Source organism: Metarhizium brunneum, chromosome 2 (genome assembly GCF_013426205.1).
Source record: "Metarhizium brunneum chromosome 2, complete sequence".
NCBI classification, from domain to species: Eukaryota; Fungi; Ascomycota; class Sordariomycetes; order Hypocreales; family Clavicipitaceae; genus Metarhizium; species Metarhizium brunneum.
The window spans coordinates 5812117-5826505 of record NC_089423.1 but is presented as its reverse complement, the minus strand read 5'-3'; the positions used below and the strand labels follow the sequence as shown (position 1 = coordinate 5826505).

The window sequence follows — 14389 nt, the reverse complement described above, 5'->3', positions numbered from 1 at the left end:
GCAAAAACCCATCCGGCCGAGACACTCCAATTCACCCCGCCATTTGGAGCCGCACCCCAAGTCTCCCAACCACATGCACAATGATTGCAACCACCTAGGCAGATGACAATGATACCCCGATTATTACACCGTTCGTCGCTGCTTTGTCCCCGGTGCAGCTTGTCCCAAGCTCAAACTCGTCCGGTATGGCTCCCACAACGACCAATTGCCTCGACGCGATGCCTCCGAACGTCGGCCACCCGTCGTGAACAGCCAAAGAAGACGGAACCCGCGACGAAGCCGTCTGCCATACTATCCCAGGCAACGCCGGCCGCCAAGGCAGCGCCCAAGAATAATGACCCCCTTGCCATGGCCGACAAGTCGGCGACGGAGCAGCGCAAGGCTGACTGGGCCATTATGAAGGAAATGTCGCGCTACCTCTGGCCAAAGGACAGCTTCGGCACAAAGATCCGCGTGGGACTGGCGGTATCGCTGCTCATTGGGGCCAAGTTGTTGAACGTCCAGGTGCCCTTCTACTTCAAGAGCATTGTCGACTCCATGAACATTGATTTCGCGGCTGTCGGTGGCACCGCTGCCGCCGTCGCAGGAAGCATGATCGTCGCCTATGGCGCTGCGAGAATAGGGGCCACAGTCTTCCAAGAGGTCAGAAATGCGGTATTTGCGTCTGTTGCGCAAAAGGCCATCCGGAGCGTTGCGCGCAATGTGTTTGATCACTTGCTCCGGCTGGATCTGAGCTTTCACCTCTCCAAACAAACCGGTGGCCTAACGCGAGCCATCGATAGAGGCACCAAGGGCATCAGCTTTTTGCTGACGAGCATGGTGTTCCACCTTATACCCACCGCCTTGGAAATCAGCCTAGTCTGCGGTATTCTCACATGGCAGTACGGCGCAAAGTTTGCTGCTATTACGGCATTGACCATGGTGGGCTACACTGCCTTCACAATCTGGACCACGGCTTGGAGGACAAAGTTCCGAAGGCAGGCGAACGCTGCGGACAACAAAGCCTCCACCGTGGCTGTGGATTCGTTGATCAACTACGAGGCTGTCAAGTATTTCAACAATGAGAAGTTCGAGGTGGCGCGTTATGACAAGGCCCTCGGGGAGTATGAGAAGAGCTCCATCAAGGTGGCTACATCGCTGGCCTTTCTCAACAGCGGGCAGAATATCATCTTCTCGTCGGCCTTGACTGCCATGATGTACTTCGCTGCGGATGGAGTGGCCAGCGGTTCGTTGACGGTGGGCGATCTCGTAATGGTGAACCAGCTCGTCTTTCAGCTTTCTGTGCCGCTCAACTTTCTGGGATCTGTGTACAGAGAGCTGCGCCAGTCGCTGCTTGACATGGAGACCCTTTTCAACCTTCAAAAGGTCAATGTCAGTATTGCCGAGAAGCCTGATGCCAAGGACCTCGTCCTAGCGCGCGGAGGAGAAATCAAGTTCCAGGACGTGACATTCGGATACCACCCCGACCGCCCCATCCTGAAGAACCTGTCTGTTACCATTCCCGCCGGGAAAAAAGTAGCCGTCGTCGGACCCAGCGGCTGCGGCAAATCCACCCTCCTCCGCCTCCTCTTTCGCTCTTACGACGTCCAGGACGGTCGGATCCTAATCGACGACCAGGATATCCGCGACGTAAAGCTCGACTCTCTCCGCAAGTCAATTGGTGTCGTGCCCCAGGACACACCACTGTTCAACGACACTGTCGAGCACAATATCCGCTACGGCTCCATTGATGCCTCCCACGAAGAAGTGGTCGCGGCGGCTAAACGGGCTCGCATCCATGACATTATCGAAAAGTTCCCTGATGGATATAGCACCAAAGTCGGCGAGCGAGGCATGATGATCTCAGGCGGTGAGAAGCAGCGTCTGGCCATGAGCCGGCTGCTGCTCAAGGATCCGCCGCTTCTCTTCTTTGACGAGGCTACAAGCGCGCTGGATACGCATACGGAGCAGGCGCTCATGATTAATATCAACGGAATTCTGCGAGAAAAGGGCCGTACAAGCGTCTTTGTTGCACATCGGCTACGCACAATCTTTGACTCGGATTTGATTATCGTGCTGAAGGATGGGAAGGTGGCGGAGATGGGGACGCATAGGGAGCTGATTGACCGTGCTGGAGTATACTCGGAGCTGTGGAGCGGTGAGTTTTGGAAAGCCTCCTCGATGAGTGAAGATTTGACGCTAACTAGTTGCAGCACAAGAAATGTTGTTCAATGAGGACGGTAGTGAAGTTGAGGAGACCAAGGAACAGAGAGAGCAGGTGGCGGCGCTGAAACAGTCTTCGACTCGGAAATAGATGTAGCCAATATACCAACCAAATGTAATGTGCATTTACACCAACACTACAAGCTTCCACACAGAAACCAGCGTCTCCGTGTCTGGATATCTACTCTGGCAGGCACATGCCACACCATCTTGAAAGCCCTCCGAGTTTTGTACCCGGAAGCAACTTGAGTATGTTGAGCCCTCATACTGGCTGCCGTGCGGTCACCACCAGCCCCCCATTCTGGGTTGGCACAAACTCAGGCAATAAATAGCATGCGCAAGACGTGGAAAACGCCAATAGTGCGATGGAGCAGGAAGCGTAAACACGAGGCTGCTTCCGTCGGGAATGCATCGGCCACAACCCGGTATACTATCCCAATCATTGATAGATACAAAGGGCCTCGGTGCTTGCGCTAGCAATCCAAACTACGGGCACCTTGGCATCGGCGGCGGTCCTCATCGGAATACATTCGCTGATGGTATATCAATGGTCAATTAGTGGCTGGCCAAATGCGCGATCTGTACTGGACCTCGTACGTGCTCGCAGCGAAGCCGTGCAGCGATCAAGATTGGGTGTACTACGGCCACACACTCACGCTCGCACTCTGCATCTGGACGCACTGCTACAAAGCCCTCCGGCTTTTTGGTCTTTGTCTGAAAATCATCGGCGTGGGGATCCCCCCCTCGACGGCCGTCGCGCAAACGAACAACACGACCTCAATGGTCATCTCCATGGTCATGGTCGGGGCCGGCGGTGCCTTTTCCGTGGTGGGATCCCGCGTCGCTCCTCAGGCCGCCGGGCCTCATCAGGACGTTGCCATTGCCATTTCCCGCGCCTGTTGGCATTGATAGTCTGCCCACCAAGGAGGATGAAACGGAGTGGGAGCCCGCGCAGAGTACGAAGAACACCTTCATAAAGTTCTAGGCCGGGAAAATAAACAACCCAAGGAGTCGAGGCCACGAGCCAGCATCCCAAAATTGGAAGAACACCAGCGCCGGGTGCTGTCGTGTGTATCTATATTAGTCCTCCATTTCAAATCAGGATTCACGACGCAGTATTATTCCGAACCAGCTCTTCCAGCGCTTCAACTGCGGCATCTGCGCCCCCTAGCCTACTAAGCTCATCCCCCATCTCCCTCGCGCGGGATCTGTAGCCCTCATCCCCCAATATCGCATAAGCGGCTTGTCTGACACTCTCCACATCCGGGCTATCGGTCTTGAGGTCAATGCCGAGCCCTGAATAGGCCACTCTTGCCGCGGTGTCCCTCTTGTCCTCCGACTGACCGGCACACAGCAACGGCACCCCGTGGGACAATGCCTGCGTGATACTCCCGTACCCGCCGTTGGTGATGAGCAGCGCCAGCCGCGGGAGGAGAAGGTCATACGGCAGCCACGCCGCGTGGTAGACATTCTCGGTCCGCCTCGTTCTCGACCGGATCTCCGCCTCATAAGGCGATACCACGACGAGAGCGAGGCCATCGTCATGCTGGAGCGCCTCGATGGACGGGATAACAAGCGAAGCCGGGTCCATAGCCAGAGTCCCCTGCGTTATGCCTACGATGGTCTTGTTCTGGCTTGACAAGCCGGACCACCACGACGGCAGCCTCGACAGCTCGGTGCCCGTCTGCGTGACCAGCGGTCCCACAAACACGGTGTGTTTCCGGTGAGCAGCCGTGTTTGGCAGCTGGTTGAATTCGAGCTCCAAAGACGACGCCTGGACGTGCAAGTGCGGGCTGTACGCCGACTCCTCCAGCGGCTCGCCGAGACGGAGACCGGGCAGCCCGAGCGCCCGCCTCTGCCGGTTCGTAGCAGGGCGCAGGAACAGCGGTGCTTGTACAAAGCGGCCGGCAAGCTGGCTCGCGGCGTTGGTGAGCCACCGGGCCCAGGAGGCCGGGGGCGCGGCGCCCGAAGCCGCCAACGGGGCATCCAGCGCGGACGTGTACAGCGGGATGACCCCCAGCGTTGCGTATGTGGGTATTTCGCCGAGTTGGCAGAGCGCCCGCGCTCCCTGGGGGAGGACGTCTACCAGCAGCACGTCTGCGTCGAGGGCGGCCAGCGCGGCGCGGTAGTCGGCTACCTGGGCGAGAAGACGGCGGTCGAGGCCGCTCCGGGGTTGGTCGAACAGGCCCGTTTTGTGGGCTTTGATGAGAGGAGAGTCGAGGGCGGCAATGGCCTTGGTTGGGATGAAGTTGGCGCCTGATGCGAGCACGCGGGCTTCGTTGTCCGGGTTGCTTAGCCAGAGGACGGTGTGGCCGTGGGCGACGAGGGCCTGGGCGACGGCTTGCATGGGGTACGTGTGGCCGGCTGGGAAGTGGGAGTGGAGGATGATCTTCATGGCTTCACGGCGTGGCGGCGCCGCTGGTGCTGCGACGAGGTGCTGCTGCTGAGGTTGAAGATGGGGTTGAGGTTGAGGTTGAGGTTGAGGGTGCGGAAGTGGGACGATGATGGGTGGTGGTGCATGGATTTGAGTCGATGCGAGACGGTCTAATGTCTCTTGTTTGACATGATTTAAGGGGTGGATTGTTTGAGAAATAAATTCTGGTATATTTACTGGGTGCTATTCTTGATGTGATGTTTCTGGTGGGAGTTTTCTTTTTTTCTTTACAACAGAGCATAAATAGCCAATGTTTGCGGAGTTGCTGTCGATGTCCTCACATAAACTTTTTGAAGCAAGGTGCAGCTGACCGACCAGATAGACAAACACGACAAGAAAAAGAAATTCACCAAGATGATATAAATCTATTGCAACTACATAGCAACATCTAGAGTAAAAACTGACTCAAGGCCTCTACCGAGGATAATTATTGAAGACGGGCCACTACAGCAGCTTCACTCGAATTTAAACACGGCTTCTGCTCTATGTACTTATATACCATCAGTCAACCAATCATCTAACCAATGGTTATTACAGTCTGGCATGAGACATTGGCCTGTCGATTAAAATACACAGACCAGCGACACCACAGCACCATGGTACTTAATGTAAAGTATAACCTGGTCTGATGGCCAGATAATACCCTTGCCCGGTTATATACCAAGCATTGTTCCCTGCCACCGACACATGTATGTTCTGCACACCTCGTCTACGCCCTATCATCTCATTTCTCTCATTTTCAATTTATTTCACTTAGTATTTAATTTTTTATTGTAGATGCCCCCCTCCCCGGCACACTTCATCCGCAGAGTGCATCCATCAGCAAACCTAAGCTTTGCTAGTCTCACACGAGTTTCGCCGCAAGGCTCTCTCAAAGAAACTCAATCTCAATTCCAACTCCGGTACTTTGCACTCTTTTTCAAGATAACCTCCCGAGTTGCCTTTATGCAAATGGCCGCTCGATCCGAATCCCGCGATCCTTTGGGACAGAAACAATGACTACTAGTACAATGCACCCTAGTAATGCACCCCCGTACGACGTTTCTCGATTCTGGATCAACCAAGGCTCCTGGCTCAAAAACGAAAAACACCAACCACGGGGGATGAACCGAGGTTACCCAATAACTAACGCGCTGCGTGCCCAACTTCTCTCCGTCTAGTCTCTCGACAGTCCTTCTATATTTGCACGTGCCCATCGGTAACACACCGCCATCCGCCGCAGCATCTCATCTGCATCGCACGAGATTCGCGAGTGTCAAAAGCTGCTGGGTTGCATCCCGTTTGCCTTGCCACCACTGAAGCAGAGCAGGCGGGATCATACCCTTACGACATTCCATGATAACACTACGTGACACTACGTGACACCATGTGGAGTTTTCTGTGTCCCGATATCCTCCATCGGGAGACATTGACTTGCATCGTGTCATGTTGAGTCTGAATTTGCGCATTGCCGCAGGCCTCGATCCGAAAAATCCGGTGTCTTCACTCCATCGCCATGAGTAAGCTTGTCCTTGCTCTTGCTGGGCCAATACCATACGTACAAACATACATATCGACATCATACAGACGTCCATGCCTAGTGCCAAGATTGCTGCGTCGCGCTTCCATACGCAACGACGGCCGTGTTCGTGTTACCTCCACCTTTGGTGCAAAGACTGTCCGTGTGATACTCGTATGCGCAGCCGTGTGACATTGTGTTGTGTAGGCACGTCCAAGTTACAGGGAAGAGGTGCAGAGAGTCTGCGCTGCATGCTGTTGTTCATGCGCTGTGATGCGGCTCGGCAGTCGGAATCGGGGCTGGACCAATATGAGTACCAATCGTCCTCGAGGCACAAGTAGTTTCTTCAAAGATGCCAGAGTATTGTATGCTGGGGTGTGTGCGCGCGAATATAGACATTGGTCTTCTACAACACCACATCTTCCTATCCGAGCATATCAAACCGGCGAACCGTAAACTCCCGCGCTTCCATAACTTCTCCATGAAACAAACACAACAGTGCTGGAGTTGCTGTGAATAGTAGTACTAGTACATTCTTAATTAAGCTTTGTTGCCCACTTCCACTCAACTCACACCTTGTTGGTCCATATCGAAAACCCGCCCGTCGAGTACATACATAGACGCTGTCTATTTCTTTCCAACAGGAGACGAACCAGGATGAACCCTGCAGTGGGTGAATGAGAAACCAATCGTCTTAGCGCCCCATCCGCGTGGTCGACGAGAACAGACGGGCTGGAGATGGAGAACCATTGTCAGAGAACCAGCTGGCCAAGGTTCGGCTGCCCCCTGCCCATCTTTGCTATCATGGGTAAGGGTGTTTTGGTCAACGGGGAGGAAGTCGACGATGAAGAGGGCTTCTTGTTCTGTACAGAGTAAGTTACCACTAATTACAGATGCCGCTAGCTCGCGCACGGGTCTGGAATCAGGAAGAGGCCAGGATAGAGAGAGGGACATGAACGTCCAGATCTGTGGTCCCGGCCCCAAACTTTAGCTGGATGCCATTAACCAACAACCTTCACCCAAGGCAAGGCACCATCCAGCCCATACATACTCCGTAGAGTGGGAGCCTCTTTACACCCAAAAGCCATCTAGAAAAAGAGATTGGGTTGCGTCGCCGCAGCGCGTGATTCTTGCCGCCTTCAAAACTCGGGACGGCCTCGTATTCCTGCAGCCCGACACCATTCGCACATTCGACAAAAAGCCACACGTCAAGCAACAAATGCGGCGTCGACAGTTCAAAAAGTCGACGAGGTTCTGGCCAAACAAACGTAAGCTCCGCCGATGAGGAGTGACGTGATAATTACCGCTCTCAACTCCGGCATTCCAGTGCCGTTCTCAACCACAAAGGGGAACAGCATGTGCGCGCCACGAAAGCGGCCATGAGCCTGGAGGCTGGTTCAATATTACTAAGGACAGATACACGCCGTCTTGTAAACAATCTATTTCCGTCCGTCAATCCACTTATGCGCCAGGCACCTCGGCACGGCACCAACGCCGATTTGTGGCGTCAATAAATGCACTTCTGTGGAAAGTGGCAAGTGGATAGATGTTGGTGTTGGGGGACGTGCGCGAATCCCAATTTCGGCTCTGTTTTCAATCGTGTCTGTTCTCCCTGTGCCGATTCATTAAAGGACAGAAGCGTTTCCGGACTCCGATGGTGCCTGGTGTTTCTGCGAGGGTCCTGGAATTTTCTTATCTGCCGACGGATTTGCAACATGACATGCAGAGACAACGCCACGATAGCCTAGATGTAGGGTTCGACCATGTCTCTGGCACACGTTTGGCTGCGGCTGCAGCATCGAAGACAAACCCCCAAACAATACAGAGTGCAGAGCGCCTTGGACGGGCGGCCCCTGAGACCTTTGGCCATGTAACTCTGTGATTTCGGTGTGTTGAACAAAAGTTCAACAAACGCCCATGTGAAGATTGGGGAAATTGATGCAGAGAGCTGCAAAGGGCCATTATCGCAGAAGAGAGCAACAGAGGTTACAAATCAATGGCTAGTCAGCCAGCTAGCCAACACTCACATGTAGCAAGAGTCAACCGTTGTATCGGGCGCCTCCTCACTTCATGTATGTATGCTTGTTTCTCTCCAGCGTACGTGACCGAAGCGCAGCCAAGATCGGCGTTTGCAGGATCATAGCCACGATCAATCAATCAACGCTCTCACTGCTCTCATCGCCCCCCAAGTGCATATGCATTGCATACCGCATACTGCATACCGCAATTCCATCTGTGACTGTGTCAACGTTGATTCTGCGCTGTACGAATACTTAGTCAGCCGAGTGGACTGAGTTTTCCTCAAACGTGATGAAGCAGCAATGGTTGGCGATAATCCCGTCCCAGCCCGTGCTTTTCTTTATGTATGTATTGTTTGCTTTTTCTGTTTCTGCCTCCTCTTTGTCGGCTGCGGGTGACGCCATGCCCTCCACCTCTCAACCGTCAACCAAGACCTCTTTACTTTAGGTCGCCAGGGGTCCGCGACGCCCTAACGCAGACTACTAGACTGTTGTCGCCAATCCTCGCCCTTCAAACAGCCATCTGCCTTCAAAGAGCCCTGGTAGCACTGCGCAGCTTCGCTCACACTAGCCTGACCCTGTCAGCCTGCGTCCTTGTTTGCTGGCTGGTTCCAAGCTTGGGTACCCACGTCGATAGTGCTGCTACCCATCCATGCCGTTCTTCGCGTTGGCTTTGAGTGTGGTTGGTGTGGGAACGTGGGACAGCTATGACGATGCCGGAAGCTAGCACTCCGTCGATAGGTATGTATGTATGTATATGATTTTTTTTGTTGATTTCGTTTTGAATGAGGTGGCTGAACAGATTCTAATCGAAGATCTCAAGGGATAGGCACGGAATAAAGCTGCTGCCAAGGCTTGTAAAATCAAGGCTCATCATGAGCACGATATAGCTAGAGCAAAGCAGCCTTCCTTCATCATCATGATACGGGCCAGCCAGAATGACTTGTCGCCATGTCTCCCATTTTTGGCCGGGGGAGGCACAAGACAATGCCACATAAGCCTTGCAAAAAGAATTGATAAGGCACTCGGTCTCGGTGTCAAACGATTGATGTTGAGGCGTGGTAAGCATGTCTCAAAGTGCCCGAATATTTATCAAACGAAACTTTGATTGAGTGAGATCCAGACCCATCATCATACAATAGATTGATTAACCCGTCATGGAGCAACACCCGGCCTAGGATTCGGAGTATGTTCTTGTTGGATTCTGTACGAGAGTCGTATCACAAGCCACGTTCGGATACGCATTCGTTGTATCTTGGCACGGGAAATCAATCTGATGGCTCGAGACATGTCGCCGCTCGAGAAAGTCCTGATTGTTTTCATATGCCTTCCGGAGTTCGGAGTTGGAGATAATGAGCATCTCCAAAAGGCAATTGCATTGCATTTATACTACGGAGTACTGCTTACCAGCAGACTTGGCAATGGTGATGTCGATGCGTAATTCATTGGCTTCTCCCCACCACATGGTGCATTTCGTGTTGGACAATCAGCGCTTGACCTTGGATCATTCCCTGGTCGAGTCCCGGTCAGGTCTCCGTTTCGTCCCCGCCGGGTGCTGGATAACTGTGGATACAAATGAATTGATGGCAATCGTCGCTCTGCCTGTGCATCCGTCATCGCGCTCGTCACGCTTATCAGGCTCGTTACGCCGATGTGCTTTGGCTGCTTTGGCTGGTTTAGAGGCGAGGTGTTTGCTTTCGGCGGAGGCAAATTGTTTCGAGCAACATGTGCATGTGCAGTTGGTGCTGGCTGGATACACGCCCATGCCTTCCTAAAACACTCAATGTCGGTCGTGGTTGCCGCCTTTGTCACTGGAGGGAAGCTGAGCTGTCCTGTCCTCCATGTCCAGTCCGCAAGACTAGTTCCTTGATCGTAGCTGTCCATCGTCTTTCCAGATGCCCGCACACCCTCCGTCCAGTTGCCCAAGTCTCAAGTATTAGCACTCACACCCCAAATCGCCGTCACTCGAGAACCCATGCCCATGCTCGATGGACTGTGCCGACTTGCCCATCATGGTCTTGCCCTCTTGGCCTTGATGCCTGCACCATCGACCCTCTACCACTCCACTTGCACTTCTACCTGCATCTCCTCTGGCCATCAGCCTCGCTCGCCTTTTCAAACCTCTTCCCCTCTCTATCACCAGGTTGCATTTCTTGCTTCCAATTGCATCTGGCTGGCTCGGGACTAGGATTGTAATTTCCCTCTGCTTTGATTGCCGTGTCCCTCGGTCAACATTTGAGCCACTCCCCCCTCCCTGTTTGCGACATTCAGCATTCCTGGCGTGAACCGCGACCGGACGCCTGAACGAGACACTAGTTCAGTCGCTCATTCACACATGTGTCGTCTTTGTCCACAACCAAACCAGAGCAACTGCACGTTTCCGTCCAAGACGAAGACGACGAAGACGACTTAAACAAGCCGGACACATGCACATGACCTCGACCCCGAACTAATACCTTCGAATACCATCGTCGTGGTTGTCGAGCCCTTTTAGCCTGCGTTCCCAAGCTTGGACTGCTTTTGGGTTGTTGCTGCTTTTGCTCTTGCTTGCTTTTTGCCTTCTTTGGCACTTCTCTTACTCTCGCTGTCTCAACTCTTCCACTCGCTTTCTTGCCCCCCCGAATACATCTAACGCATTGCCACGGACTCTTGTTTTTGCACCGGCTTCCTTCACTCTCTTCGAACCGAACGCATTTGGCTCCCTGAGACGAGAAAAAAATACCGTTGGCATCGTTTACTCGACTGAGCCGGTCACTCAACGACGCGCCCGTTGTTTCCAAGGTGCATCAACTGGAACTATTTGCATCATCTGATTTCTAATTCTTGTCGCCCTGGTTGGACAAACGCGGTCGGACCGGCTGAGATCGGGGCCATTCGAACAATTGTTCCCGAACTCTGGCGGCTGCACAACAATTGATTCTTTCCAGTCTCAGTGTTGTCTTGAGTCTTGTTATGGCCGCGATCTGCTGAGCAGAATCCTAGCGTCTGGCGTACTATGTGATGATCTCGTCATCACATCTTTGTCTCGCTTGTGATATCTGTACACTGTCCAAGTGAGTGGCCATTGCCCACATGCAAAGTCTGTAGAGTACACGGGATTCTTTGCTCGCCTGCCTCGTATATGTATGCCTCGGAAGCTAACTTCAGCAGTTAGATTCTTATCGTTGTTTAGTCGCAAAATTGTGTCACAATGCCGTCTCTCAACTTGACAGGCGCCCGCGGCGTGGCTCGCCTGCTCCTCATGACTGCCTCTCTGGTTAGTCTTGCCGATGCGATTGACGTCGATATTTGTGCAAGTCTCAACACCGCCGACATGAATAGGAGTACGTTTCATTGACCTCATTCAACCTGAAGCCGGCATGACAAAACTAACCTGAGCTAGACCTCAGCGTGTTCCAGACAAATGGGCTTTGCCATGATCTCTGCACACCACAGGGTTTTGTCTATGCCATCACACAATCCAACAGCTGCTGGTGTTCCAACTACACACCTGCAAAGTCAGCACAGGTCGCAACGTCTAAGTGCAGCTTGGGCTGCCCTGGCTACCCAGACGAAAAGTGTGGTGGTCCTGGTGTGTACGGCTATGTGTTCCTCAATATTGCTCAGCCTTCAGGCACCAAAGGAGCAGGATCTAGTACTACAAGCGAGGTAAGTTCCCCAGTATCATTTCATTGTCCTGCATACTTGTATTTCCCTGTCGCCCGCGTCTATTCCGTATTGAATTTCACATGCCGTTTTCTGCACCCCTCTGTCATCCAACTCATTTCTCCTTGCATGACCCTGTCATTTACCCCACGGCGAGCGACCTTTTGCAATACCTTGTCCACCTTTCTCGCAGTCCTTCATGCCATTAATCAAGTGTTGCTTGTTGTCCTTTCATGTCTTTGCAAGTCTCGTTATATTGCATCTGGCGTTTCTGGCAAGGCAAATCCGCATTTGTGTCTGTTTCAGGCCAATTTGATGGTATTGGTGACTGAGACCGGGCAGGGTAAACCATCATCTACTTCTACTCCTAGCTCTTCGCCCATGACGTCGAGTAGCAGTATCAGTAGCAGCAGCAGCAGCAGCAGCATTTCTTCCACTGTAGGGCCTCATCCCCCCCCAACCAATCGAAATTCCATGCCCCTGACCACACGCCCAATCACCCCCCTTTGCCCACTATATCTCCTGACCCTAACGGCCTACCCCCTAGACCTCGAGTTCGCTAAGAACTCCCACGACGCAATCGATGATACTGACCCCATCCCAGTCGACCGAAGCTACGTCCAAGCCGACTTCGGCCATATCTACATTGACTGCTGACGGGACAGTCAAGACGGTCACAATAATACCTACAGAAACTGGACATACCGCAGGCGACAACCAAGGCGCCTCGGTCCAGGACAGCGGATTGAATACCGGCGGCATCGTTGGAATCGTAGTTGGTGTTGTTGGTGGAATTTTAGTTTTGGCCGGTCTCATTATATTCTTCTACCTCCGACGGAAGAAGCAACAACAAGAAAATGACTATCAAGACGACCCAAGCATACGTGGTAGCTCGTCGGGGATGATGGGCTCCGGCCGTCCGGAAATGTCGCGTGCCCCTGGCTCACCGGGTAGTACCGGCAATAGGAGCAGCACCTTGCAGATTGACCCTCGTATGGATCCTTTCCAGCAGACTCTATACGCACGCAGCGGCAGTCGCGAGAGTGTCAACACACTGCGCGATGACCATGACTACTCCAGAAGGATCCAGCAACCGAAGGTGTTAAGAACCACGAATCCCGACCCCGCATAGATTAGGAAATCGAAATTGATGCTGCACCCGGGCTTTCAGCATCCGGCATAACTCGAGGGATTTTTTTCTCTGTTTTTTTCTTGGACACTTTAGACGACACAGAATGTGACGAAGCATGTTACATTACTTCGCTCCTCATAAACAAAATCGAATTGCCCTGTTTCTCACACGAGGAGGGAATTTGCATATAGGCATATTTTCCAAGATACCAGGATGGCGTTGTTGTTCTTTTGAGGGCGGAAATTATGGCATCAGATGAGGATGACTCGTGGTGTTGACTGCGCAACTGCGCAACTGATGAATAGACCGACGGCTGCATAGGCGTGGATTTTGCGCAAAATGTTTCAAGACGGAGGCCAGCGGAGGATGTTGAATACGTGATATGATACAACTGCGGGAATTTGTGTCGTGGATTCATCACAATGGGTGTTGATTGCGCCCAGTTCTCCTCTGCCACGGGAAGAGATGGACCACACCCCCGTTTTCGGGAGTGCCTCCAGGTCAGATGAGGACATGCTGCATGTGCAGCCTTGGTTTTGTACATACAACATTGCGTTATGATACGGATACAGCGTAACAGCTCTTATGAAATTCGGTGCGGTAACGCCAGGATATATTATTTTTCTTCTTGGTTTTATGATACTGGCAGCGCATTGCATCAGAGCCACTGGAATAGGAAAGCAATTGGACATTTTTTTTCATCCTGATCACTCCCCCCTTATGGTCACAGATTGATGATAAATCACTTGTAGGATATGCAATTACTACTCGAGTTGCTAGACAGTGACTGCTTCGCTGATGGTAGGTAGATGTCTGGCAGCACCAAAACGTCGCTGGGAGCGTAAACTGAAGCGTTTCGTGAGCTATCCCGAGAAAGCGTCTGGCCGTAAGTGCAAGTCGAGAGGCCCCTAATGTGCAGATTAGGATACGATGATACATACATTGAATTTGGGCATCAAATGAATAAATTATGAGCAGCCAACGCCACTGCCGAATGCAGCTACTCGGTACAGTACCTCGCAATGTTGTCGCCGAGATGTTCAAGTCAGAAATGCTTGATTGGTGCAAGAGGTCAGTAGCCTCCTTCCGCATGGAGGACCTAGAAGAAGGTGCTTCCGGGCATTGAATATGATTCTTTCCCTCGACCATGGGCTTAATGTTTAATTGCATAGCAGCAGTGAATAACCCCGCCAGGGCCCAGGGGACATGTGTACTGTCTTGCCGGTTGTCAGCCAGTTGACGGACGGTTAGCGAGCAGCGACAAAAACGGATGAGCACCAGGCAATGTTGGCATTCGAGGCTCACGAGATGGCAACTCAGCTGAGTAAGACAGCAGTGATTATTTTTTCCTCCCAGCGAAATGCTGGATTTTCTTTGTTGAATGATATTCAGAGGGCGATGATAGTGCCTGAATTCACAACACCAACCCCCTTTTCCACCCCAAAGGTCCCAAGTGTGCA

At 52.6% G+C, this 14389-nt stretch overlaps 4 protein-coding genes across 4 annotated transcripts; 3 read left to right on the top strand and 1 right to left on the bottom strand.

The window, feature by feature from the left end:
* Nucleotides 1-348: 348 nt before the first annotated feature.
* Nucleotides 349-2293, top strand: ATM1 (Iron-sulfur clusters transporter ATM1; the record flags this gene model as incomplete). Its single annotated transcript, XM_014689346.1, has 2 exons — nucleotides 349-2137; nucleotides 2193-2293. The coding sequence occupies 2 exons, from the start codon at nucleotides 349-351 to the stop codon at nucleotides 2291-2293; spliced, it is 1890 nt and encodes a 629-aa protein (XP_014544832.1).
* Nucleotides 2294-2772: 479 nt separating this feature from the next.
* str3_1 (Siderophore iron transporter 3) lies at nucleotides 2773-3111 on the top strand (the record flags this gene model as incomplete). The annotated part of the gene is made up of 1 exon (XM_066130424.1): nucleotides 2773-3111. One exon carries the CDS (start codon nucleotides 2773-2775, stop codon nucleotides 3109-3111), a length of 339 nt encoding a protein of 112 aa, XP_065986431.1.
* Nucleotides 3112-3307: 196 nt separating this feature from the next.
* On the bottom strand, nucleotides 3308-4597 carry G6M90_00g047090 (uncharacterized protein; the record flags this gene model as incomplete). Its single annotated transcript, XM_014689345.1, has 1 exon — nucleotides 3308-4597. One exon carries the CDS (start codon nucleotides 4595-4597, stop codon nucleotides 3308-3310), a length of 1290 nt encoding a protein of 429 aa, XP_014544831.1.
* A 6745-nt stretch (nucleotides 4598-11342) lies between these two features.
* On the top strand, nucleotides 11343-12929 carry WSC4 (Cell wall integrity and stress response component 4; the record flags this gene model as incomplete). Its single annotated transcript, XM_014689344.1, has 3 exons — nucleotides 11343-11475; nucleotides 11535-11800; nucleotides 12402-12929. 3 exons carry the CDS (start codon nucleotides 11343-11345, stop codon nucleotides 12927-12929), a joined length of 927 nt encoding a protein of 308 aa, XP_014544830.1.
* Between the last annotated feature and the right edge of the window lie 1460 nt (nucleotides 12930-14389).